The sequence below is a fragment of the Suncus etruscus genome, chromosome 3 (assembly GCF_024139225.1).
Source record: "Suncus etruscus isolate mSunEtr1 chromosome 3, mSunEtr1.pri.cur, whole genome shotgun sequence".
In the NCBI taxonomy this organism is placed as follows: Eukaryota; Metazoa; Chordata; class Mammalia; order Eulipotyphla; family Soricidae; genus Suncus; species Suncus etruscus.
The window spans coordinates 155,016,480-155,044,071 of NC_064850.1; the positions used below are offsets into that span (position 1 = coordinate 155,016,480).

Here is a 27,592-nt window from a genome sequence, read left to right on the forward strand (position 1 = left end):
CTATAAACACATTAATAAAGATAAAATTATTTTTATATAAAGTATTTTGAATTTGCATATACTATATTTCTCTTGATGATAATTTATATTGCATTGCATGAGGTTGTCTGTTGAGCTCCTGCTATCATTTTCTGTTGTCACCAAGGCAGTTCTTTGTCAAATGTTTATAACATGCTGTGACAAAGGGCCTTGTCAGGATTAATTTTAGCGTTTAAATTTTTGCTCTAGTTTGAAATTTTTCTGTTTTCTGTTTGTTTTGTAGGGAGGGTATCACGGCCTGCTGAAAATACTCTATTCTGGAGTAAGTCTTCCAATAATTAATGAGGCAGTGCTATCCCAATATGTGCTACTTAAGTACTTCTAATCTCCTTGTTAAATCTTCAAGACTGAGCAGTGGCACCAATGCTGGAAGTATATGAACTGGTGAATAATATCACAATAGCATACAGGAATTTTCAGTTTAAGCTTCTATCCAGTATGTAAGTTTGAAGAAAATGTAATTTTTTTTTGTTGATTTTTGGGCCACACCTGGTGTCACTCAGGGGTTACTCCTGGTTATGTGCTCAGAAATCACTCCGGGCTTGGGAGACCATATGGGATGCCGGGGATCGAACCAAGGTCTGTCCTAGGTTAGTGCACCCTATCACTGTGCCACAGCTCTGGACCCATGAAAAATGTCATTTTTAATCAAGAAAACACATTCAAATTCTGAGCCCAAAATATTTAAGAAATTCTGGAAGAGTTTGAAAAATGCCCCTTCACATCTATTGTACTTTTTGGGACAAAATATACATTTTCAGGGTAGGGGCTACCTCACAATTTGGGAGCACTTGTACTCTTCCTTAGGGCAAAGAAGGTTGGCATTGTTTCCTAGCTGGGTATAATTCATTTATGTCCTTCCAGTTTCTCCTCTCTGATCTCTTTTCTGGATATCCGTCAGCAACTCTCTCCTGGGAGCAGCACGATGCACTTCATTAATAAGAAGGGATTAAAGGAAAAAGCCCTAGTCTCCTAATACACTTGGATAATTTGGTGCCATCCACCAGGCAATAGACCCCTGCTGCATAGATGTCATTAGAAAGGTACAATTTCATTACTTTTTACTGGCAGAGCCTTGAGTGAAATACAAAATATGTTGTCTCATATGCAGGGAAAAAGTGCTAATGCTTTCATTAAATGCATGCTTGTAACATAGTAGAATGAAAAAATATACTTGATGTTTTTCTACATTTTTATTGCCTCACCTTAGTAATCCTTGGAGACACTGTTTATTAAATAATGAGCAAAACAAAGATTAAAAATTACTTCTTTATTCTGAAGTCCCAATTAAATATATATATTTAATAACTAGCATACTTCTTTGGAACACCTACTATGCAACACACAAGGCACTCTGCTAGATGTTTGAAAACAAGTTACAAGAAAGATCACTCTTTTAATGTCCAACTTATAGGATGTTCTGATTGGAATTGAGTAGAAAAGTGAGTGTAAAATAAGTTAACCATATGGCTGAATACAAAAGAGTATAATCCAGCAAACTCTAAGTATTCAGTAAATCTATTTAATTCTTCCTTGTTAACCTATTTTTTGAATTGATGTATTTGTTGAAATTTACAATATGTTAAGCTGGTCGTGGTAAATTGTACAAACATTAAATCCATAAGCATTAAGCATCCTTGGACTTGGAAGTTAGTTTCTATAAATGCTACCACAAATAGAAAGTAAACTGTGTTTGTGTCATTGGCAGATGGCTACAGTTCTGAAGAGCAGAACTGGTATCTAGGTACTTGACAGAAATCTTCAGTGACACTCCTAGAACTGACATTGGTATAAAGAAACTGCAAACTTTACATATCATCTTCCTAGCACCAAAAAGAATCACCGTCAGTAGTGGTCCATTATCTCTGCCACAGCTACATAACTACCATTAATATAACAGCAGTACAAAATGGCACTCAGAACTGTGCTTGAGAGAAGAAAGTTCTTGATTATTAGCTATGTACAAAGTCACTCTTGGTGATAATGGGATTTTTCTCTGCTACTAGCTTAAGTTCAAGGAAATCGACATCTGGGAAACTTGTCTATGATACAGTTTAGATTAAATGATGAAGATGACAGACCCTCTAGAGTTCTAGAGATCATTCTACTACAAAAGGCAAGGTAACACAAACATTTTAACAAATAAATGAGTCAGTAACAAATACTTTAAAAAATGTGTTGGGTTTCATATAATGTTTACAAATAAAAGATTGGTCATATAGTAAGTTTTGAATATTAAGTCAAGTCTTCAACTGTGTTATTTCTTATGTCTTATGCATTTAAAATCTGTTAAACAATTATTACACACAGACTAAAATACTCAACATGTAAGAAAGGAGAGAATAGCAGTAAATCTCTGCTAATGTTTAAATATAGATAACTAAAATTATACATAGACAAGGTCACAATGAAATTTGACAATAAATTAAAAAAAAGCTAAGTGGTTAGTGATTAAACATTGTCATTTAAAACCTCATGTGATATATTTAAGGTTATGCACTGAAAACAGATCAATTAAATGCAGATTTCATTTTTCATTATAATTCTTATGGTAATTTTTTTCTCCCCCCCCCAAAAAAGATATTTTAAATCTGTCATGAATCTCAAGAGTTGTTCTCATGAGTTAGGTGTATATAAGCGAAACTAACACATATACAGGTTTCTGATCATTCCTCAAATTTTGGAGCCTTCATTCTATACTGTCTTGGAAGATAAAGCAGAAAAAAATATCACAAATTGGAGTTTGAATCAAAAGTTGGTTTTTTTTCAATATAAATGGAAAGAACTCATTAACAAATATTTGCACTAATCTTCTTTTGCTAAGGTATATTTTAAATAAGGAATTTCCCATAAAAAACTTGCTACATTTTTTTAGTGGGTATGCATGACTTTGTGGCACACTTATTTTGCCAGTAATAAACTTGATTAGTAAACACTCATATTAAGATGGGAAATACCAGTTGCATGGTTACTGAGGGAAATTTGATAGGTCTAAAAGTTCTAAAAGTCAGTTAAAACTTAACCAAATTTTTGAACATGTTTCAATGTGGTTATCAATGTACAACAACTACATAAGATGGATACATATAAGCTTCGGGGGACACTTGAAAAAGATATTTCTTTTAGACTTGGAATTTACAATAGATTTCTTTCTTTCCCTTAGGTAAATAAGAGAATATAATGTGGTTTAGATTGAGCCATATGATGAGGAAAATTAAACCTGCACATGTTTCATTTATAGCAAATCTGTTTCCTTAATGGGTGGAAGGAAATCTGAGGACCGTTGAAAGGGTTCTTGTCTGCTTTCAGTGTTGCCTTCTAGTCATACTGAAGACAACACCTCTCCAGATGGGTCTTTCCCCTTCTTCTCCTCACCCCGATCAATGTCGATCACGTGCATCAGTCCAGGCTTTAGAATTAAGTCATCAGTTTCTACCTGACTCCTGTTGTCCTCTACCTCCATGTAGCTCCCTTTTGTTTGCTGGGCAGCTTTGCTGAAAGCTTCTTTAAAACGACGCTTGAGTTCAACATCTGGACAGAAGACATATTCATAAAGGCCACCAGCAAGTACAGCTCCTATAATTGGTCCAACCCAATATATCTGAGAGAAAAAGAGAAACAACCAAGATAAACAAAGAAAAACATTCCTCTGAAGAAATTCTGACCAAGTATAAAATTTACTTGAGATCAATTCAGAGAACACATGTACTATCTATTTGAAAAGGGAGAATAGAGAATAAAGTTTAAAAAAATGCACTGGAGGGACTGGAGCAGTGGCGCAAGTGGTACGGCACCTACCTTGCATATGCTAACCTAGGACAGACCACAGTTCGATCTCCTGGCATCCCATATGGTCCCCCAAGCCAGGAGTGATTTCTGAGCCCATAGCCAGGAGTAACCCCTGAGCGTCACTATGTGTGGACCAAAAAACAAACAAAAACACACCAAATCTATATCAGAGATTCTCTCTCTCTCTCTCTCTCTCTCTCTCTCTCTCTCTCTCTCTCTCTCTCTCTCTCTCTCTCTCTCTTTGTCTTTCAGCCATACCTGGTGTTAACTACTTGAAAGGCAAGTGTCCTATGCATTGTACTATCTTTCTGGCTCCAATACTTTTCTCATTTGCTTGCCTTTATTAACTACATTATTTTCTATTTTCTGATAATCTTAAAAGTATATATAGCTCCTCTTTGGTGGTACTGTTTATTAAATTAGTAAAGATGATGCTAATGAAATTAAATAGACCATAAGAATACCTCAAATAAATAGAGAAAAAATATTAGCAAGTAGTACTTATTTTCTAAAATTAACATCTAAGTTATTAACATTGAGTTTTCTGAATTACTATGGTCATGGGATAGATATGGTTATTTGAAATTTTGACGATGAGGTACAGCATAAGAATTGGAATCTCAGTTCCATCACTTAGTAATTTTGTGCTCACAACAACTTCTTAAGCCTTAATTTTTTTTGTTCTTCTATGGGGAGTATAATAATACATATATCATGGAAATAATATGTGTAAAGTACTTAAGAGTTTCAATTTCACAGTAACCTGTTCTATTTCATGTTTTCAAGACGTTGTAAAGAAGTATAAGACCAGACTAGTAATAAGCCTATTTCCTTAAATTACATGCTTTTCCTCTTGAAAATTTTGTGATATGGTTTAGGAGAAGCTCTCATGGCTTATTCATTACTCTTCTGCAGAATGCCTTATAGTACTGATTTCTTAGGGAGGTGACTTGGTGGAAAAACCTGCCAGGGGTTTTTGAATGAGGCTTCTTTGAGGATGATTGATTAATCCAATAAATGGAAACTTTTATCACTAAAATAGCTAAAATAAAATCAGTTATGAGTATGGATAAACCCAGCATTTCTCTTAGAGCACATTAAAAAAGCCACAGATCTGACCTGGGTTCCATTCCTGGCATCCCATACGGTCCCCTGAACCTGCCAGGATCGATTTTTGAATGCAGAGCCAGGGTGCCACCAAGGTTAAGACAGACTAGAGAAGTAGTATGCCTTTCTCGAATACAGGCAGGGGTGGGGGAGCACTGGTGGTGGGAATGTTGCACTGGTGAAGGGGGGTGTTCTGTTTATTACTGAAACCCAACTACAATCATGCTTGTAATTATGTAGCTTAATTAAAAATTTTATAAAGAAAAAGATGCCATGCTTTCTTGCTTTCTTTGGTAGGTACCATGTGAACTTCAGAGCCAGATATGTCACCAAGTTCAAGGTTCAAGATGATGACAAAACAAACAAACAAACAAAAACCCCAATAAAACCCACACAAGAAAACCAAAGAACAAAACAAAACAAAACAAAAACAAAAACCAAAGACAGACTAGAGAGATAGCTCAACAGTCTGGAGTGCTTTTTGCTTTGCATACAGGAGGCACAGATTTGAGTGCTAACACCTGATGGACTCCTGAGCACAACCTTCTTCAGGTTGGTAAAAAGATTCTCAGTCATTGCACACACACAGTGACCCCAAAGCACCAAGTTGGAATTTGACCCGAAGATCCTAAGATCTGTCAAGTATGATTTCTCCAAAATTTTTAATCATTTGAAGTTTCACCTATGTTATTGTATGAATCAGTGTTTCATTCCTCTTGCTTGCTGAATAGTAATCCATTATATTGAATATACTGTTACTTATCTACTTAGTGGTTGGTGAATATTTAAGCTGCTTCCAGATTTGGGATAAAATGAAAAAAACTTTTGTGACTATTTGTGTGCAATAGAAAAAATAAAATAAACAAGCCACAGATATTAGAATACATTCAACAGATTCACTTGGGCAACAGAAACTGTTCACTGAACACATTTCTGAGCTGGCTGTCCTTACATTTTGGGGTGTTAATTCACATAATTCTAACAATAATCTTTGCAGTCCATATTAATATTACCCTTATTTTATAGGTAAGAAGAAGTTTGCTCATGCTTAACAAGTGTTTGAACTGAGATTTGAGTTTTGTCTGACTTCAAGCCTGTCTTTTGAACCACTATACTTTCACATTGCAGTATGCATCTTTCATTTAAAACAAGTATTCTGAATGTTTCTGGCTTTTGAAACACTCTCCAGAAAGTAATTTTACTTAGCATCCTTTTCGTAAAATTTAAAGAAAAAACTGAGCTTTTAACTGAAGCGTAACACATACACTACTGAAGGAAACTGGGTAGAGTGAACGCAAGTACAAGCTCCTTATCTTGAACATGAAAGAAAACACGTGAAAGTTTACCTTCTGCCCTTTCTGAACAAGAGCTCTCCCCTAAATGTCTTTGCTCATGTTCTATTTATAAGATCTCCTTAGATTTTATAAAGGAGAAAAGAAACTGCTAAATTATTTCTGTATTTTTCCCCAAACAACTATGAAGACTATAGTTAGCTGAACATACTCAGGGATAAAGAAATGTAACTTTATTTTTTCTTTTTAGTTTTTTGGTCACTCCCAGCAGTGCTCAGGGGTTATTCTTGATTCTGCTCTCAGAAGTTACTTCTGGGAGGTTCAGGGGACCATATGAATGCTGGGAATTGAACCCGGGCCAGCCATGTGCAAGGCAAATGGCCTACCCTCTGTGCTATCACTCTGGCCCTAAGAAATTTAACTTTCAAGTTGCTATTCCAGAACAAAGTCTTAGTTCACTTCATAGTAACTTAAAAATTTAAAACCATAAAGCAGTTGTATTGTTAACATTTATAAAACTACAGAAAAGCATAAAGAAGAAAACTAAAACAATGCCATTATACCAAAATCTCCCCATTAATATTTTAGACTATCAATTCATCCATAAATACACTTAAACTCAGTTCTAAATTTTATACATCATTACTATAGAATGAACATCAAGTTTTTGTTAGATTAAGTTTGCTGTAATGAGAAATTTAGTTCAATTTGTAAAAGTAAAGCATTTTTCTACCCTTTAAAATTTTTGCTAGTTTACTACAACCAACAGGCAATTAATAAACAAGTGTTTTCATACCCATTTTAAGGTCCTCAGAATTTATATTAGAAGTAGCAATTTTTCGGGGCCGGGAAGGTGGCGCTAGAGGTAAGGTGTCTGCCTTGCAAGCGCTAGCGAAGGACAGACAGCATTTCGATCCCCCGGTGTCCCATATGGTCTCCCCAAGCCAGGGGCGATTTCTGAGCGCAAAGCCAGGAGTAACCCCTGAGCATCAAATGGGTGTGGCCCAAAAACCAAAAAAAAAAAAAAAAAAAAAAGTAGCAATTTTTCTAATTAGGATATAATTTAAATTATTAATAAAATAAAAAATGTACTTTTGACTATGAGATCTATAATCCCATTAAACATTTTTATTCCTGCTAATATAAAAAATTATTTTTGAGATGTAATGATGTTTCACTGGCAAAGTGATCAGTTTCATGTAGAGTGTTGCTGATTTGGTTTTGAAGGCTAGGTCTAAAATCTTGCTTTTGAACACTGTTCCTTTTGCTATTTTCTTTGGTGTAGATTACTTTTTGTTCTCTTGTAGATATACCTGGCTGTGCTTAGAAATCCTGGTTCTGTGCTTAGAGATCATTCCTGGTGGCGCTCAGGAAACTATATGGGGTGATAGGGGATGAACCTGGGTCAGTCACTTGCAAGACAAATGCCTCACCAAGTACTATCTCTCTGGTCCAGTATAAATTACTTTTAAAGACTTGACATGTTTTTCTTAGATGTGTTGTACAGAGAAAAGTAGAATTTTTCTCATTTACGATATTCTCATTGTTGAATGGATGTGAACTGAGTAAAAATGAGTAATACATAAGATTAAAAGACAAATGACATATTCTGCTATATTCATGAGTTAAAAAGAAAAGTTAAACAGCATTTTCAGTATATAAACATCAATGTTAGCCTCATTTGAAGCTGAGTTCCATATGTCTCATATTTTTATTAGTTATTGTCCATTAGTGTGAGTGGCTTTCAGTATTGCTACATTATTCATTTAAGGAATTTAAATTTGCTTTTGTAAGAAACAAGTGAAGTAAAATTAATTGTGATATTTTAAATGGCACAATTTCTCTTTGGAAGCTTTGCTCCCACATTAATAAGTATGTTAGGCATGAGATTGAAAAAATGTATCTTTTTGAAAAGTCATTAATTTCTCAGCTATGTTTATGGTTACAAAAGCATTAACATTTGCACCATTTATTCCTCACCATCTGCAGCACAAATGCTTCCAACTCATATTATTAATTGGGTTCACGCATTTTTAAACCAAAAGGTAAATATTTTTGCCAGGGTCAATGCTTTTAAGCATTTCTTTCTATTTTCGCCATTATATTTACAGCTATTACCAGGAGAGATCTGCTTTTAGTTATTTAAACTCTATACTTACTACACTATTCTGATTTTTCACTTGCTTTGCACAGGCAACCTACATGTACAATATGTATTCACCGCCAGTCTGTGATATAGTGCCCAAAGCAGTGCTGAGAGAGAGAGAGAGAGAGAGAGAGAGAGAGAGAGAGAGAGAGAGAGAGAGAGAGAGAGAGAGAGAATAATTGAAGATTCAGTACAGATATAAGAAGAGGTGTTTCACAGCAGATTTGTACTAGTCTTTCTCTACTCTTTATGAAAGATGTAATAAAGTGGGAGTTTGAGGTTGGGAAGAAGCTAAAGAAAGTATTGAGTAAAATAATAAAAAATAAAAAATAAAGCTTCATAGACAATTGTCCTCAACTGTAGGGAAACAGGAAATATCAACATGATGATTACCCAGTGATTTTCCCAATTTCCCATGATAACTGCAGGTCCAAAGGATCGGGCAGGGTTCATGCTGGCACCAGTGTAATTGATCTATAGGGAAGAGAAAGAAAAAACTTCAAACTTTCCTGTAACAGAGCTACTAACAAATATGTTCATTGTATTTTTCTAACTTTGAAAGGTACTAACTCAGGAACTATCAAGTTGTAAGCAACCACATCAATATTCACATCTCACCTAGTTAACAAAATAATCAAAAGTGGATATTTTATTTTATATTTCTTTTAGTATTGTTGTGGTGTTTCAAATTTTTTTTTCACTTTCCTCTCTCAAACTGAGGCTGAGAACCCCTAGAAGATCTCTGCCCATTTTCGGCTTATTTGATTTTTACCCCATTTTATTGATTTTCTTTTCAATCAAAACCACATAATTGGAACTATCTAGTTCCGTCTCTCAAATAGAGGGGGAAGTAATGGCGGGTACCAAGACCAAACAGTTGTATGATCACTAAATAGTAAGCTAAACACAGAAGGGACCACTCATTCTAGCAGCCCGTGGGGTGTGTGTGTGTGTGTGTGTGTGTGTGTGTGTGTGTGTGTGAGGGTGGGGGACATGGGAAGCAAGATGGAAACGGGGGTTGAGGGAGGACACATTTGGTGATGAGGATTCCCCTGATTCAATGTTAATATGTATCTAAAAATATTACTATGAAAGATATGTAAGCCTCTATGATCAAAATAAAAATTATATATTTATAAAAAATAAAATAAAAATAACATTTGAAAAGAAAGTGGATGAACTAATGTGGATGAAATAGCTGGCTATTACTAAGGAAGAGAGAGTTAACACATCTTTAGACCAATTCTAGGGTGAGGATAAATGAACTGGATTCATTATTTAATTGAACTTAGAAACTTACTGCAAATAAATGTCCAATTGCAACAGAAAATCCGATCGCTAAAGCTATTGAACCAGTGACATCAGTCCGTTTGGAATCACAACTGGCAAAAATAGTAAACACTAACTGAAATGTGATGATCAACTCCACCAGAAGACCATGACCAGCAGTAAGATTTCCATGAACCTAGAAAGAAAAAAATATTCCATTTCGAAGTGTACATTCAGATTAAGTGCAAGAGTACATTTTCTATGATAACATATCTCTATGAAAGCCATATTTTTTCCTGGTTAAAAATAACAGTTAATTTCAGTCTTCCATTCAAATTTCAATTGAAATACCACCCACACAACCCGCTTTCCCCAAAAAATGAGGACTAAATTTTCAAACACTTTGGGCCATTCTAGGTGATTAATTACTTTAACAATGATCAAACAAGAGTTTGTGTTGAATTATTTTTCTACAAAGGAAGTGAAATATGCCACTGCTGCACTCAACTTATAAGAGTTTCTTGAGAGTCTTCTAATTTCATAAAGCAATAATCAGTTAGGTTAAAATTAATTACTATTTATATCAATTAAACTTTAATCTATGTGTAGTATTTTAATTAACCTTGGTGCTGAACTAACAAATGATATTCTTAATCAGCTAGGAACAAAACTAAGAGTCAAATGCCATTTTATTCTTTTCAGTGTGCCTCTTGATGTGGTTCATTTCAAATCTCATGAATATGACAAGAAATGAAAGTGTTTCTTTTGCTAGTGAACCAACAAATAATTGCAATAAAAATGTTTTAAGCTAAATATATGTAAGTCATAGTCTCTGGAATGAGATAGTCAGAAAGTGTGTGAGAGAGAAGAGAGATAGAAGGAAAGGAGGTAGAAAAGGAAGGAACTAAAGAGAGAGGTAGGTAAGGAAGGAGAGAGGAAGAGAGAAAAAGGGAGAGAAGGAAAAAACACAATTTTTAAGCCATCTAGACTGGATAATATTTAAGTCACTCTGTAGCAAACTGTAATTTTATATGAATATGTTCAATGTGGCTAGGGTCATTTTCCACTTCATTAAAGAATAATCAGAAATTCTTTGGGCATAAATGAATAATTTTAGGTTTCTCCGGCCACCAGGGTGTCATTTGCAAGCAGCCCGGAGTACTAGTTTGAGAGATAAAGATGCTACCGTGGTAACACCCAAACCCCCCACCACGCTGGGAGGTGTGACGAGGTAGAGAATTCCCGCTCCGATGATAGCACCCAGACACTGGGCCCCGATGTAGAAGATGGACTTGGCGATGCTGATCTTCCTGGTGCACACCATGGCCACTGTTACGGCAGGGTTGATGTGGCCTCCGCTGATGTGGCCAAAGCACTGCACCATCGTTGCTATACTGAGTCCAAAGCAAAGGGAGATAAGAACCATGTCCACAGGTGAGGGGTTTTCTGTGCCACCCCAGTTGATAGTGGATCCCAGGCCGAGGAGAACAAAAATAAGCGTAGCTAGAAATTCCGCAGTGACTGCTTTCCAGAAAGCTTGAGTCCACACCCCCTTGAAGGCCACCATGATGCTCTCTTTTGTGCACAAAGGTCCACACTTACTGAAAGGAAAAAACAAACAAACTGGCATCAAGAATTTCTAAACCAGTTTCAAGAATTTCTGTGATGACAGCCAGCCCAGACTAACTCTACTGAGAACGTTCCCCAGTGTTTACTTGCAAATCAAGAAAAAAAGAATGCTTCTAGAAAAATCTCCGTTTTCTTAATACACAGTCAGAATTATTCTTCTAGTCTCCTTTGCTATTCAAGTCATGTACTTTTATTGGAAATTGCTATGATTTCTCCCTTAGAAGAAAAATAGATGAATGAATTATATAAGAAACTATAGTTCTTGGTAGTTAACTCCCTCAGAGAAAGCTGAAAGTTCTAATGTATGTGCTTATCTGTCATTAATATTAGAACATATAATTACTTTTTTTTTTGAAAGAAAATGCTTTTAAAATTTTCTGGTGCATGTTTAAAAAGCCACCTGGGCTAGTGGTGCTTGGGGATGGGGAATTAGAAAGGAGAAGATAGGCTATCAGGGATCAAACTCAGGGCCTCACACACCTTGTATTGCTAAGGTGGTACACTTAGTAGGATTGCACGCTTGGCTGGCTTGCACACTTGACTACACACTTGGCTGGATTCCCTGCAAAAATATCATTTGGAAAATTTGCAGTGTGTGATTCTCCCACCCCTCTCTCCCTGGAAGCAAGGATTAAGGGAAGGCCTTCTGGGACAGCAGAACTGCTGAAGTCTGTCTTTCCAAAAGGGTATTTCTTTGCGGGGTCAAGGAGGCTAGCTCATTGAGTCTGACAGAGAGGAGTGGCTGGAACAAACTAACTTGGACTTGTACTTGGATCCTCTCCCACTGCCCTACGAACAGGAGTCGTAGGGGCCATTGCCCTTGAAGTGAAGCCAGTAGACAGAGAAGGTGTGGCAGGATGGCCAGTGACTTTCATGCACAGGGCTGTATTTGCAATTGGATGGGTCTCTCAAACTTTTATTTGTAAGTGTGTGTGTGTGTGTGTGTGTGTGTGTGTGTGTGTGTATGTGTGTGTTTAGCAAGGTAGGAGCTGAGGAATGAAAGACACTTTCTACCTCCAACCTATTTTTCTCTTCCTGGGCAAGTCTTTGGAGCTACGAAAGGATGGCAGTTTAAGATATGAATGCCAGCTGGCTCATTCTGGCAAGACATGACTGGGATTCTCCAGGGAGGAATTACCCTGGCTACCCTATTACTGAAGACATTTGTCCTTATCCTTTGGCTGGGATAGAAAGAAGGGAGTGCAGAGGAGTGTGGGAAGCATTTAGCAAAGACCTAATCTCTGTGAAGGCTACAAGGATTAGGAAGGAAAACCTTGTCTTCACCCCATGAGGGCTGCTTGCTGAATGGGCCAGGGCATTTCCATCCTTGTGGCAGTGGGACCCCATGAGTTTGGGGTGGGCAAGGGGAAATGCTTTGTCAAAAGGCTGAAGGGGACACTCCCTACATTTTTGGATTTCAAGTGGTTACAGAGGAGGCTTTACTTCAGAATTGGGAAGAAACCCACTCCGCTCTATTTTATTACCATGCCCAGGTAGGAAATAGCCAGCTCCAGAGACCAGTGCCCAAGCAAACACTCTAAATATATTTATGCAAAAATCCCGCTGGGAGGACAATGACATCACACTCTCAAGAGGAAGAGAAAATAAAAGAGACAAAAACAGCACTTGGGAAGAGCAGGGCTGGTGCCCTGGGAGAGAGATTAGAAATCTCCCACAGGGGCAGCAACTCAAAGACTCCCAAATTGAAAAAGAAGCAAGGAGGCAGCTGAACTCACCGGAAGCCTGCTGCAGCCCTGTCTCCCAGGTGTGGCTCCTGGGGTCTGATTCAGAAAGGAGATGGCAAAGCGACAGAGAAGGAAACTGGGGAGCAGGAAGCTTTAACCCTCCAGCCCAGAGAGGAGAGGCGGGCCCTGGACACTGACCCCACCTCAGTTGCACCACTTCTCCCCTCACTTTCCCCCAACCCCCTGCTGTCTCAGCTTGGCCTGTGCATTCTTTCCTTCATCTTTCCAGAGACCTCATTTAAGAAACTCAGTTGTTCTCTCCGTTTCAAGTTTTTATCAGAGAAATGAAAACAACCACAAAAATTCTCCAAACAGATAAACTCCTCACAAATGTTAGTTTTTTTTGATAACCCACATAAGCTGATCTTTAGAATAGAATATGATCAATTCTCAGCCAACAATAAATGCAATAAGTTAAAACCCAATTTTTCTGGCAGTTTGCACAGATCTTATAAGTATTTGTGCAGTATCCCTCCCATCACCTCCCACCCCCAACCTCACCCACATTACAATCCTTAGGGTCCTCTCCAAATCCACACTCACTGGGAAAGGTGCAGCACCCTTTGTCTTCTTTCAACTACAGCACCAAGAGGTTTGTTGATGTGACCGGTTCTTACTGAACTGCCCACATTACTTTCCAGTTGAACACTCAGCCTGATCCACTTTTGGATAGCTGAACCCCTGTGAGCAATTTTTCTCATGAAAAATAATGTGGGAAGATTTACTTTCAGAGAAGAATTTTTCTGTGCATGCACAGGGCATTAGATTCAGTGGATTTGGCTGCAGAAGCATCCCTTTTGGGCTTCTGTGACTCGCTTCTGAAAGTGAGAACTCAACTCCCCCCACTCCCACCCAATGCTTTTCTTCCAAGACAATTCTGATAAAGTCTTCCCCAATATCTGCAATAAAAGAAACTACATTGTATCTTTTAGCCCTGACCATTGTTTCCTTAAGGCAAAGAAGAACTTACCCCCACCGCCTTGCTGCGGGTCTGTCACTCATGCCTTCCCTGGCCAGAGTGCAGCTTGCATGCTGGTCCCAAGCTCCCAGGGCTGCTCAGGGAGTCAGATTACTGCCACTTGCCTGATTGGGTTTTTGGAGTCTCGGGGTGGAAAGATTTTCTGTACCATGTGGCAGTCGCTGAGTTATATTTGAACTTGAAATCATTTTCTTCTACCTGATCATTATAGACACAGGGCATTTCAAGAACACAAGTTTTGCCTACATTTTGTTTTCTTTAGCTGGTTATCTTTATAAGTGAGGATTTCTTCAAATGTTTGTGTTCTTCCCCTCCACAAAGTCTAACTGAGTGTTCTAGTTGGTTTGTGTTCTAGTTGAAAATGGGCAAACCTCAGAATATGTATTAACCAGCAAGATGTGAATTTAGATCTACGCTGCAGCATATCAATGTCCAATATGTTCAAATTGAAGCTTTAGATTTGGGAAGCAGCATTTTAGGCAAACTTGATGGGAACAGGTGGGCAGCAAGGTTTGGATAATCAGAAATGGGATCATGGGAAACAAGGAATAGTAGGAAATAAAACTATTCCTCCAGGTGGGCCCTTCTGACTGTTCTACTAGTAAAACATAGCAAAAATAATGAAAAATAATTGGGTACAGATAAAATGACTGGGAACTATAGGCAAATTTGGAAATCCAAAATGGTAAAAATTAGGTCCAAGAACATAATTTGTGGTGTTCAGTGCAAAACAAATGCAAAACTTAAGAAAAAAAATAAAACCAGGACAACAGAATATTAAATGTAAAGGAATTTTTCTAAATGTGAGATCCTGTGTAACTGCATTGCATATGATTATCAAGACATTCTCAGCTAGGGGTTCGGTGGATTATGAAAAGTCTGAGCATTAACTTCCTGCTCCATCTATTTATTTTTCTTAAATAAAACTCAGACACATAGAATTATAATAAAACAATTTTTCATGATATTTTGTTTCTACTGGTAACTAAATGGACTTTCATTGTATAATAATTATATTTTATTTAATATTTTTGTAGAGTTGGGGGTCACACCTGGGAGTGCTCAGTGGCTATTTCTGGTTCTGCTAGGTGAAACCAAGACAAGCTGCATGCAGGGAAAACCCCTTGTTCTTTGAGCACCTTTCTCTGAACACCTCTGCATCCACTGTTCAATACCTGAGTTCACTGTTAAATCCAGACCTAGAGCTGTAATGATAATGACACCTACTTATGGGATCTTCTTCATGCTCTCTTGCCTCTCCAGAGTGTCTCATTTCAGATTGGAAATTTTCCCAGCATGTAGCATGGAAAAAAATGAAATATAGAAAAGAGAAGAGAACTTGTTATATTTTACATCACATTTACAATTTTCTGTTTTCTGTTCTTGGTTGTGTGCTTGAAATTTGGGAATGGATGAAAGCTCTCATTGAATAGAGGGCTTACCATTTTAAGTGTTAATTTCAGAAAAACATTTTCGTACTGTTTGAAGCATTCTCAGATAACAAAGATGAAGCTTACATCCTTAAGAATGTGGCTGTGCACTGATTGTTGCTCTTGTGTGATATCAGCATTTCAGAAATAAATTCCCTGAAAGTTAGAATAAATTGAAATGAAAGGAAAAAGGGGAATTTGTATGAATCCACAAAGACCATTAAACCTTACAGGTGCTTTGTTCGTTTGCTTGTTTTGGGTCACACCTGGCAATGCTCAGGGGTTACTCCTGCAATCAGGAGTTACTCCAGGCAGTGCTCAGGGATGCTAGGGATTGGAACTGGGTTGACTATGGGTAAAGCAAACACCCACCTGCTATACTATCTCTCTACCCCCAAATATTTTTAAAGCGGAGGTGATCCTTAAAGCTCAGATATTAGAATCAAATCTCAAAAATCAGGTTTTTTTGTTTTGTTTTTGGTTTTTGGGTCACACCCAGCAGCACTCAGGGGCTACTCCTGGCTCTATTCTATACTCAGAAATCACTCCTGGCAGGCTTTGGGGACCATATGGGATGCTGGGATTTGAACCACCAGCCTTCTGCATGCAAGGCATGCTATCTCTCTGGCTCCAGTTGTTTTTATTTTTTTTAAGTGGGTTGTTCTTTATTGTTACATCATGATGTAGTAGCTAAGAAATTATTTGAAAATCTAAAAGAGAAGTCTTAGTAAACAATAAATTTTAAGAGAAAAGAGACTCTCTAAATATAGTTTTAAGCATATCTCTTACTCTGTAGAAAATTTCTTTCTTTCTTGTACATATGCTTCCACCACTAAGGGCTGTGATTTTTGTACTACTAGATTCAAACTCAACTAATTCACTGTCTCTAAGGAAATGTACTTTGCATACAAAAACTAATAGGGATTGTTTTTTCCAGGATTTTTTTTCCAGGTACACAACCAAATCACAAGTTTCTTCCAACATCCAGTTTATGATAATATAAATGTTGTGATTTTATTTTTGGAACTTTGACTTTCTAGGCAAGATGTGCTAAATATAATTGCTCTGACTTTCAGAGCATGTAGTCAGATGTGACTGTGATGAAAGTATTTTCAAAAACACTGATGCAATGGACTTTAGATCTGCATTTTCTGGAAATGAGTCCTATGGCCACATCTATAAGAAACCCAAGAGTAGTGCTTCCTAAACTGTTGATCACAGAGGACATTTTTTCAGGTCCACTCTTTAGTTACCCTAGTTTCATTAGCAGTCATTCCATGACCGTGGCAGTTCCCGTCACCATCTTACAAAGTGCCAACAAGACTTGGTTACCACAGTTTCTCAGCTCTTTTTCCTTTCTTCTGGCTGGGTGATCATTGCCCTTGTTGAATATGTTGACAGTCTACTTCCTAAAGGATGACTGTTCCCATCAAGGAAAGGACTACCCTAATTGGCACTAAATCATGCACTTATTAGTACTCTCAGGAAGATGACTTAAAATTGACCAAGGATTAACCTTTCACTTACTGGAAGATTCACTTACTGCTAGATTTTCTTATTAGAATTATATACTGGTTATTCTTTCTATGTATGTGATTTATTATAGATTCCCTACAACACCTTTAGATCTGTGCAAAAATATTAGCTAGTTACCTAGATCTTTCTGTTTAGATTAGAACAGAAATTTCCAATAGAATTGTCTGTGATACTATACATAGAATATGATGATGGAACTAAGTGGTTATAATGTAGGGCCAATGTAAGAGGAGAGCCCCGGTGATTGTAAATAACAGCTTCTGCAATGATCTCTTAAACTGGCCAGGGCTTAGATTCAAATGAGGTTTGAAATTATTTTTTTCCTGCTGGTAACAGTGAAATAACCCAATTCATTTAAAGAAATAATAAAAAAAATCTATTGAAGACATCTTATTAAATTTCTTTTTAAATAGTGTGATTATATTTGATGAGGGATGCACTTAGTAAGAAGGCACATTGATTAAAAAATTTCTTTTATATATCTAGAAATCTTGTAGAGTTTGGGTTAAATAGACAGAAAATTGTAGGTAAGGGATGTGTAGGATCTAAGAGTGGGTTAAGTGAAAATTATAAGACTACTTAGCAACCTCAAAGAAAATAATATCTAGGATACAAAAGCCACCCACAGAATGGGAGAAGCTATTCACCCAATACCCATCAGATAAGGGGTTAATATCAAAGATATCTATATCTAAGATATACAAGGTACTGACAAGACTTAACAAGAAAAAAACATCTATATAACAAGAAAACACACCAAATAATGGGGAAAAGAAATGAACAGACACTTCCTCAAAGAAGAAATACAAATGGCCAAAAGGCACATGAAAAAATGCTCCACATAACTAATCATCAGGGAGATGGAAATCAAAACAACAGTGAGGTACCATCTCACACCACAGAGACTGGCACACATCACAAAGAATAAGAACAATCAGTGCTGGCGGGGATGTGGGAAGAAAGGAACTCTCATTCACTGCTGGTGGGAATGCCATCTATTCCAGCCTTTATGGAAAACAATATGGAGATTCCTCAAAAAACTAGAAGTTGAGCTCCCATAGGATCTAGCTATACCACTCCTAGGGACATACCCTAGGAACACAATAATCCCTTCCTCACACCTATATTCAATGCAGCACTTCTTACACTAGCCAGTCAAACAAGATGCCCTTCAACAGATTAATGGCTAAAGAAACTATGGTACATATACATAATGAAATATTATGCAGCTGTCAGGAGAGATGAACTCATGAAATTTTACTATACATGGATGTACATGGAATCTATTATGCTGAGTGAAATTAATCAAGAGATTAATAGTCTCACTCATCTACTGGTTTTAAGAAAAATTAAAGACAATGAAATAATTCCCAGAGATGAGGGTCAGAAGAACCGGCTCAAAATATGAAGCTCACCATAAAGAGTGGTGAGTACAATTAGAGAAATAAGTATGCTGAGAACCATCATAACAATGCCAGTGAGTGAGGGATGTAGAAAGCCTGTCTTAAATATAGGTGGTGGTGGGGTGAGGGAGGGAAAAGATGGGGATATTGGTATGGGAAGGTTGCACAGTGAAGGGGGGTATTCTTGTTTAACTGAAATTCAACTACAATTATATTTTTAATCACGGTGTTGAAGTAAAGAAATTTTTTTGTTTTGTTTTGTTTTGGGGGCCACACCCAGTGATGCTCAGCGGTTACTTCTGACTATGTGCTCAGAAATCATTCCTGGCTTGGGGGTCATTTGGGACTCCGACACAGGCGCCTTACATCCTATGTCACCGCTCTGGCCCCAATAAAGAAATTATTTAATAAAAAAGAAGAATACTTAGCAAAAACTAGCAGATAAAAATATTTGGCTTATGAATTTTTAAATTACCACACCACACTTTTTTTATGCTAATTCAGATACCTGAAATTTGTGAATGCCTTTTCCAAACTTGTCCTCAGAGCTTTGCTTTGTTTTGTTTCTGGTCTATTTCTGGTTGTATCTAGGATTTACTCCTGGCTCTGTTATCAAGAATCTTTCTGGAGGGGCTCTGAGAGATGATAAATGGCATCACATATTGAACACAGGTCAACTGCATGCAAGACAAGTGCTCTACCTGCTGTACTATGTCTCTGATCTTGTCTTCAAAACTCTTAATTTTAATGTGATCAGAGATTTGAATTCTAACACAAAAATTCTAAAAAAGTCAACAATGCCTTATTGAAGTTCTTCGACAGAGGGACAGATCAATGGAGATTCATAAATCTTATTTTACTTTTAATGAATCTCAGCAACATAAATCTCCACTCCCACTTAGGGAAGTTATAAACAATAACAGTATTGGCAACCACAACTACAACTACTGCCACACAGGACTTTCATGAGTTTTTCTTCTGTTTTCAAAGAAAAGATATCTTATTTTTCTGATTTTAGTGATTCAGAGTGGTTTCCAGAAACAGTGATCACTACTAAGAGGGTATTATTAATTTATCAGTAAACAAACAACCCGAGGGACCAACAAAATTTGATTTAGTATCTCATTCTTCAATACAATGAATATGTATTTCCAATGAATGTAAATATGCTGCAAATCAATCTCTGTCCTGTCCCCTGAATCCTGCAGATGCAGGTTGCTCCCTTTTGGTGCAGCAAGCACATTCTCCTTGTTTCAGATCCAGGCAGACTCTGCTTTGGCTGGAGAGTTGTGTTCTGTGACATTTAAGGCAGGAATTCCCTGGGAAAATAGTCAAGAGATTCTTTTGGTTCTGCTGGCAGGGACCCAAAGGGTTTAGGGTTCCCCTCTCTGGGCAAATGGGGAGAGAGGAAGAGAGGGAGGGAAAGAGCAAGAGAAGGACTTTATTGAGTGACTGTATTTCATCTGAAGCTTGTACAAAAAAAGCAGAAATGTGGTTGGATGACTGGATACTTTTCTTACACCTTATCTCTCACCCAGTTACTATGACAGTTCAGGGTTTGGTCGGTTATTTTAAAGGCTATTTGACATTACTGGAGACATTATTGGGGATATTACTGTTCTCTCAACATCAAGTTTGGGGGAACTTTGGGATCTAATGGGTTAGGCCAAAATGGGTTTGAAAGAGTCAATAATCTAAGTGTAGTCTGGAGACATAATTATTGCAAAATATGGGAGTTATTATAATGTGGCAACATATTTTAAAAAGACATGAATTATATCCTGAAAACATATATAATTGTATAAACTAATTTATTCTCCACAAAAATGCAAACAAAATTAAGTCAAATTTTAACAAATTAAGAGATACATTAATATTTGGGGCTAGATAGATAGTACAGCAGATACAACTCTTTCCTTGTTTGTACCTGACAGGGATTTGATCTTCAACACCAAAATTTAAATGAACACCATCAGGAGTGTTATGATTAAAAATTAAGAAACTTATCTTGGGCTGGAGAGATAGAATGGAGGTAAGGCGTTTGCCTTGCATGCAGAAGGTCATTGGTTTGAATCCCAGCATCCCATATGCTCCCCTGAGCCTGTCAGGAGCGATTTCTGAGCATAGAGCCAGGAGTAACCCTTGAGCGCTGCCAGGTGTGACCCCAAAACCAAAAAAAAAAAAAAGAAAGAAAGAAAGAAAGAAAGAAAGAAACTTATGTATGTTGAATCATAAAAAGTCATGTATTCTTATCCATGCTCATTGCAGGCACTGACTATAATAACCAAGACTTGTTTCCAAGTGTCCATTGACAGATAATAGATAAAGAAGTTGTGCTGTATATGCACAATGGATTATTATGTTGTCATAATAAAATCATGCAGCTTGGTGCTTTGGTTTTTTTGTTTGTTTTGTTTTTGGGTCACACCCGTTAGATACTCAGGGGTTACTCCTGGCTAAGCGCTCAGAAATCTCCCCGGGCTTGGGGTGACCATATGGGATGCAGGGATTCAAACCGCGGTCCTTCCTTGGCTAGTGCTTGCAAGGCAGACACCTTACCTCTAGTGCCACCTCTCCGGCCCAGCTTGGTGCTTTGGGATGAAACTGGAAAGAGTCATATTGTATAAAGTAAGCCAGGTGAAGAATGGTGAATCCTGAATGATCTATGATACACAGAGAAACAAAACAAGGGAATAAATAGTAATGAACTAAGACTTAGGTCCTGGGTTACAGAGTTGAGAATGTAAAGTAACCAGGGAGTTGAGAGAGGAGTGATGAGGTAGCCTGAAAATGATGTAAGTAAACCAGTGGAGGGTCTTGGGCATGTTGGTGTGGCAAGGTAATTGTCCACTAAAACTATAAATGTAAAGTTATAGTAAACACAATCATTGCACCAACTATAAAAATAATTAAAAGAAGTTTTCTAAGGTGTTAGGTTGGGGAGATGGGAGGGGAACTAGAAACATGGCTAAAGAGACACTGACACTGTGTGGAGTGTGTGGAAATGTGTGTATACCATAGTCTATTGTTACCAAGAGTCTTTGCACAGTGCCTAAAAATTCGAAAGGAAACATACAGTTGTTCTTCTGTTTTAGTCTTCCCTGCTTTCCTATCTTTCATTGTTGCAATAACTGGATTATGGTAAGGTACATTTGTAGTCAGCAGGAATTAACAGGATGATCAGCAAAACACTGTAACTTTCTTTAATAATGCTCTTCTGTTAGAAAAATGCACAGAGAAGAATGTCCATCTTGGCACAATACTCACTTAAAAGGAATATAGTGTTTGGTAAGAGTAACATCAAAGCAGTTGACCATAAAACCTGAGCTAATTGTTAGCATTATAACTAGTAGCATCTCTATTTTCTTTCCCTTCGTTGCAGTTGTGATGTCCTAGGGGTCATCTATGTTAGATTCAGCGCTTCCATGGGGCTTGCTTTGAGCAAACTCATGTAGTTGTGATGCTCACACATTCTGGTGTAGTACTCATGAGGGGTCACTATTGTATGCTTTTGCTGTTTTGGGCCCCATATCTAACTCAGGGGTTACTTCTGGCTCTGAGCTCAGGAATCTTTCCTGATGGAACATGGGGAACCATATGGGATGACAGAGATGGAACTCAGGTCAGCTGCATGCAAGACAAGTAACCGTCTCACTATACTATTGTTCTGGCCCTCAAACATCTTTTCTTAGTTGTGGCGCTTACCAAGGCTTACATAATTCTGTTCCTATGCTCACTTGACCACCAGAGATCATGCACTTTGTTGTGTCAGGGGTTCCAGGTCGCAGAAATGCCAATATTATAGTTACCTCAGAGCCTCACACTTTTAAGGTAATCTTTTTAGTCACTGAACTATCCCTTGGGCACAATAACATTTTAAAAATGAGCTTTTACTCTAAAAGCTTCTGATTCTGAGTCTTACACTCAGCATTTCTGAGATGGGCACTAGGTGTGCTACCATAAGATGATTAGATAGACTGGGACCATGAAAGAAAAGAATGATTCAGGGCTTGGTGAAAATTCCAGACATTTGTGTTTAATTGTTTTGATTTACACCAGACACAAAAACCAAAAAACAAAACAAAACAAAACAAAAAAACCATGATTGATGCAAGCGGTAAGGCGTCTGCCTTGCCGGCGGTAGCCCTAGAACAAACAGTGGTTTGAATCCTCAGTGTCCCATATGGTCCCCCATGTCAGGGGCAAGTTCTGAGAGCATAGCCAGGAAGGAGTAACCCCTGAGAGCCACCGGATGTACCCTCCCCCAAAAAAAGAAAAAGGAAAAAAAAAGAACATGATTATTTTACACCAGACATGGATGAAATTTCTGTGTAACAGGTAGATCTTGAAAAATTTGACAGTTATTTAATGAATAAAAGTGAATTTTCCTAAAAGTCCTTAAATATTGGATAGATTATTTTGGTTGTTTGGAATAATTTAGATGCAGCCTTGTTTTTGAAAGCAGGCTTATAAACCAGATGATCCCTGAAAAATCCCTATCTTCAGAGATGTAATGTTAAGCTTGGTGCTTTTGTTAGATTTTGCTTTCACTTAGGCTTTTACTAATAGAAAAAAAATTGAGAATTGAACCTCATAATTTAGAATTGAGAAGGTAGATTTTCAAATAAAATAACTTGAATACATGTTCTGCAATTGAAAATTTGGCTACATGACTGTTTCTTTGTCAAATGAAAATCAAAATTCAGTCTAATTTGGTTTATTATATTTTTTTTTCTCATTTTGTTAAGATTTGATAATCATACCAAGGGAGTAATTTGTTGTCATTTCCAAAAGATCTTAGTTGACATTTGTTGTAGCTGATATTTAGGCCTATGTTTAAAGGTTTCTGGAAAAAGAGCCACCGATTTAGCTACCTGGTTTGCTTGTTTATTTGCCTGTATAAAGCAATCTTCATTCAAATATTACGAAAATCAGTGGGCCGTACAAGCAAGTCTTCTGTACAGCTGATTGGTCATGCACAGCAAATCTTGCTTTCAATTACGGAAATCAATTTTTTCCCAATGCCTCAAAGCAGAGACTGTTCTGAGACCTTTGAAAGCAATTTTCCATTTTATTTCTTTACAGACTGACACATCACTTTGTTTGCTTTGTAACAGAAGAACAGATTTAAAGCAGTTTGCTGCTCTGTGGAGTTCTGTCTCTTCATCTGAGATCCTAGGATTCTCTAGTCTTGTTTATTGCATATGTCAGAACCCCCAATTGACTTTATAATTAGGACATATGTGACAGAAATGTGTTTTTAACTAGAAATTTATGCAAGAATTTTTCCAAAAGTTATTAATTTGGGTTTTGTTATGTTATTTAAGCATCTGACACTTTGTAAGTATAAAGACTGGGAATGATTTATTCAATAAAATGGTTTTGGGTGATTAGGGCTTATTAATTCATAGTTTTTCTTTGCTTTATGGCACACACTGTCCAAATCTAGCTTTAACCCAGGTGAGTTCTTTTTATCTTCTTCCTGAGCATCAGTTTGCTTTGTTTGTTCCATCAACAAATTAGTTTAAGGTTTTTCTTCATAGTCATTAAAAATCTACAGTTTAAGCTCTGAATAGCAAAAGGAAAAAGTTATAATTCCTATTCATGAGATGAGAAAAATTAACATACCACAGGGAATAATATTAGTTAACATTATTATTATTAATTATTATTATTATTATTATTATTATTATTATATGAGGGCATGATAGGAACAAGATTGTATAGTATAGATAATATTTAGGAAGGTTATTTGAGTTGTTTCCAAAAGCAGAATCTGGTGATCTATTAATTGAAAACTTTGTTATTTATTCTTGGTTTGGCCTTATGAATTACTTTTCCAAATGAAAAAATAAGAATAGAAAATACTTGGTGGCTTCATTTTACACAGTTACTTTGGAGAAAATACTATGGGTTGTCTGATGTACTAAATGTACAAATGGGCAAATTTTAGATCAGTCAGGATATTTGCAATAGAGGATCCATGAAAACATCATTATCTTTATAAGTGTTCTTTGGTGTGTGCCTAGTTACTGAGAAAGCTATCAATTAATATACAGTGTTATGGAAGTTCATGGACAGGGTTAAAAAGACCTATATTAGAATATTAAATTGAACTTGGAAAGATCAGGAAATGTAGGGTTTTGAGGTCACTGTTTAACAATCCTAAATTTGCATTGAAAAGTTATTCTCTTGTTCAGTGTTCAATTTGGAAATATGCCAAGGGGGAGTCAACTGCTGACTTTATTTCAATGTACTTGGAAAGAGAAGAACTCAAAGTAGCCATGATCAGAAGGATGCCAGGTTTTCTGGAGATGTAGCCAAAATGCAAGCATTTCTCAGAATTTTCAGAGGCGCCAGGGGAGTGTTTGCATTTCAATGGAAAAAGTTCTGAAAGCTCTGAAAACTATTCTAGTCTTACTTTTGTCATTGAAAGGCAAAAGCCATTGCTGTGAATAAGAGACAGAAGCACTTGTTAAAGAGTTAAGAAAAGGGACCTTCGGGAAATTTTAATTTTTTAAATCCTTTGCTACAAAGCCAAGACAAAAATGATCAAGTTATAATGGCAAATAGAAAATTTAAAAAGCACTGTTAACTTTAAAACAAAAGTGCCCAATTTCGGGAACTTCACTAACCTTAGTATTGAAGAAAATAAATGAAGAACTTTTTAGGTTTCAAGTATGTTGTAGCAACAATAGTGTAATCACATAAGAGAGTCTTCATAAGCAAATATTCATCATAAACACTTATTCTTGTAACAAACTTCAAGTACTTGTCAAGATCCTTGGAAGTTATTGTACTTATGAAAACAACTTTTAAGACAAATAGCAAAACTATTAAAGGCGATGTAAGCTGTTAGGCTCTTGTTCTCAAGCAGTCAAGATGGAAAGCAAAGAAGATTCAATGTCTGAATTCAAAAAAAAATTTAAGAAAAAAGAAAAGAAGACAGGGGCTGCTAAAGTAAGATTCCAGAGAGAGAGAGAGGCAGACATTTTTAAAATATGCATCTTATAAACAAAGGTAGGTGGATGAGCACTTCTTTATTAAGTTCCAAGAACTTGAGTCATTAAAATAGGAGAGAAGATGCAGAAATCCAGATGGCAGTGCCTTAGTTAGGTTTTGGAGTTATCCGGCATCACCTAGGCCACTCTTGTTGCATTCCATATTATTTGTTGGGACCTGAATTCTGAACAAGGAGAGATGCCATTTTGTGAAGGCCATATGGCTGGCTTCTTCTCAGGTTCTGAGCAGGGAAAGATGCCATTTTGTAAGGACCATATGGTGTAAGCTACATGCAAAGTCTCCATAAGCCTATTTCCATAGACCCTGCCCCAATTTACCTAGCCATACCAGGTAGTCTATCAGGAAAGGACAAGGGAGCAGTAGGAATGTACTAAATAATAGCCAATCATTTTAAGGATCATCAGAAAGCTGGAACCTCCCTATATCCTTTCCCTATATAATCTTTCTCATGACCTTGGGCAGTACTCATTTCCTTCTGGGGATGGCCCTGGCTGGCCAGGCTGGGGGCCTTGTTGACAGATGGATCAAAGTATTAAACTTTATTCCAGTAGTGTGGTCTCATCTTTCTACTTCGGATACTAATACTAATGATTTCTTTTCTTAGGAACCATGCCCCTTATATTACTTGCCTATTTCCATTGCTCATATCAAAACTATTTTTCATTATGGTTTGGAAAGATTTTAAGTAAACCTATATTAATAGTCAAACGCACATACACATAATGGAATATTATTCAGCATAAAATAGAAAAAAATCCTCCCATCTGCAGGAACGTGAATATAACTTGAGGGTATTGTGCTAAATGAAATGTCAGGGAAAGACAAATGCTGTATAATCTCACTTATATGTATGTGCAATTAAAACCAGACTTGAACCATACAGAGAACAGATTTGTGGCTGCTAGAGGCAGGGGGTGTGTGGGTGGATAAAATAGATAAAGGGCATCAAAGACTACAAATTTCTACTTATAAAATAAATAATTTTAAGGATTGTAATGCAAAGCATCTTAAATAATAATAATGAATGATCCTGCTCTATAGTTACCATTTCCACAGGGCTTGATATTGTACAAATGGAAAATTACTCAAAGGAACAGTTTCATGGAAGCAGATTATCTGATTATCACTGGGACCCTGTCTGACACAGTATCTCCTGATCAGCCTGCTCTCTTTTTAGGATGACCCATAAGAACTATCTTGTATATATTCCCTAATGATCTCAAGAGAGCCTGACAAACATATTCTAGAATGAGAACACCCTCAAATATGCAGAACTATCACCCCATAAAAACATACAGCCTGCTGTTTTTTGGGTCCCTCTGAACCTGTGTACACCCATTTGTGTACTCTCATAAACTTTTGCTCTTTGCTTCTGCTGGTGGTCTGTTCTTTTAACAACCTGATGATATTTATGATAATACAAACTGATGTAGCTTAAAAACATTTTTTAACAGAACATGTCAGCTTTTGGAAAACGTTGGTGAATTCATACTCTCCAAATAACAAATTCCTAATGTTTAAAAAATTATGCATGAGTTTAAATATCCATTCAAAGTTTAAGATAAATAGATGAACTCTGAACAGTTTGAATTTTCACTTATGTGGCTTATGGCTCTATTTTTAACTAACATTCCTAAAGTCTATTAATTGTGGACTTTGGCTAAATGTCACCATATGTCAAAGAAGATAATCCACAATTACCAAAAAGGCTAGAAAAGAGTTTTTCTAGCTACATGTGTATATGAGATTAGCTTATTTTCTATACTTTAACCAAAACAAATACTAGAAATTTAGTTGTCTTTTATAAGTCAAACCATAAATATATTTAGAAATTGTAAATAATGTCACTATTTTCATTCTCTTGGCTGGGAGAGATTTTATTTGAAAAACATAAAATTCATGTTAATGTGGGATATTATTTTAGGTATGTTTAACAAGTATTAATTTTTCTGTTTTATTTCTAATGTGATATGATAACTTGGGCTTCTATAACAAATTATTAGAAATTAAGTGTTCAAGGGCTGGAGAGATAGCACAGCTGTAGGGCCTTTGCCTTGCATGCACCATACCTGGGAGGGACCCAGTTCGATTTCTGGCATCCCATTTGTTCCCCCTGGCTGCCAGGAGCGATTTCTGAGCGCAGAGCCAGGAGTAACCCTTGAGCACCACCGGGCGTGGCACAAAATCAAACAATCAACCAATCAA

At 36.9% G+C, this 27,592-nt stretch overlaps 1 protein-coding gene across 2 annotated transcripts; it reads right to left on the reverse strand.

Annotated features, from left to right (window-relative positions):
• Nucleotides 1–1,296: 1,296 nt before the first annotated feature.
• AQP4 (aquaporin 4) lies at nt 1,297–14,090 on the reverse strand. Of its 2 annotated transcripts, none has more exons than XM_049769575.1 (5): nt 13,987–14,090; nt 10,829–11,243; nt 9,674–9,838; nt 8,767–8,847; nt 1,297–3,640 (listed from the first exon to the last, which is right to left on the reverse strand). In XM_049769575.1, exons 1-5 carry the CDS (start codon nt 14,016–14,018, stop codon nt 3,362–3,364), a joined length of 972 nt encoding a protein of 323 aa, XP_049625532.1. In that variant the 5' UTR covers nt 14,019–14,090; the 3' UTR covers nt 1,297–3,361. The 2 variants fall into 2 exon arrangements, with proteins under 2 accessions (XP_049625532.1, XP_049625533.1); XM_049769576.1 differs by lacking the exon at nt 13,987–14,090 and adding an exon at nt 13,008–13,108.
• Nucleotides 14,091–27,592: the final 13,502 nt, after the last annotated feature.

What these genes read in the sequence shown, in the direction of transcription:
- AQP4 (XM_049769575.1), bottom strand. Translation starts at nt 14,018, where the DNA reads ATGAGTGACAGACCCGCAGCAAGGCGGTGGGG. An exon ending in GGGGTTTGGGTGTTACCACG is followed by an intron (nt 9,839 to 10,828) that starts GTAGCATCTTTA and finishes TTTTCTTTCTAG; the next exon opens with GTTCATGGAAATCTTACTGC. An exon ending in GAAATTGGGAAAATCACTGG is followed by an intron (nt 3,641 to 8,766) that starts GTAATCATCATG and finishes TTTTTCTCTCAG; the next exon opens with ATATATTGGGTTGGACCAAT.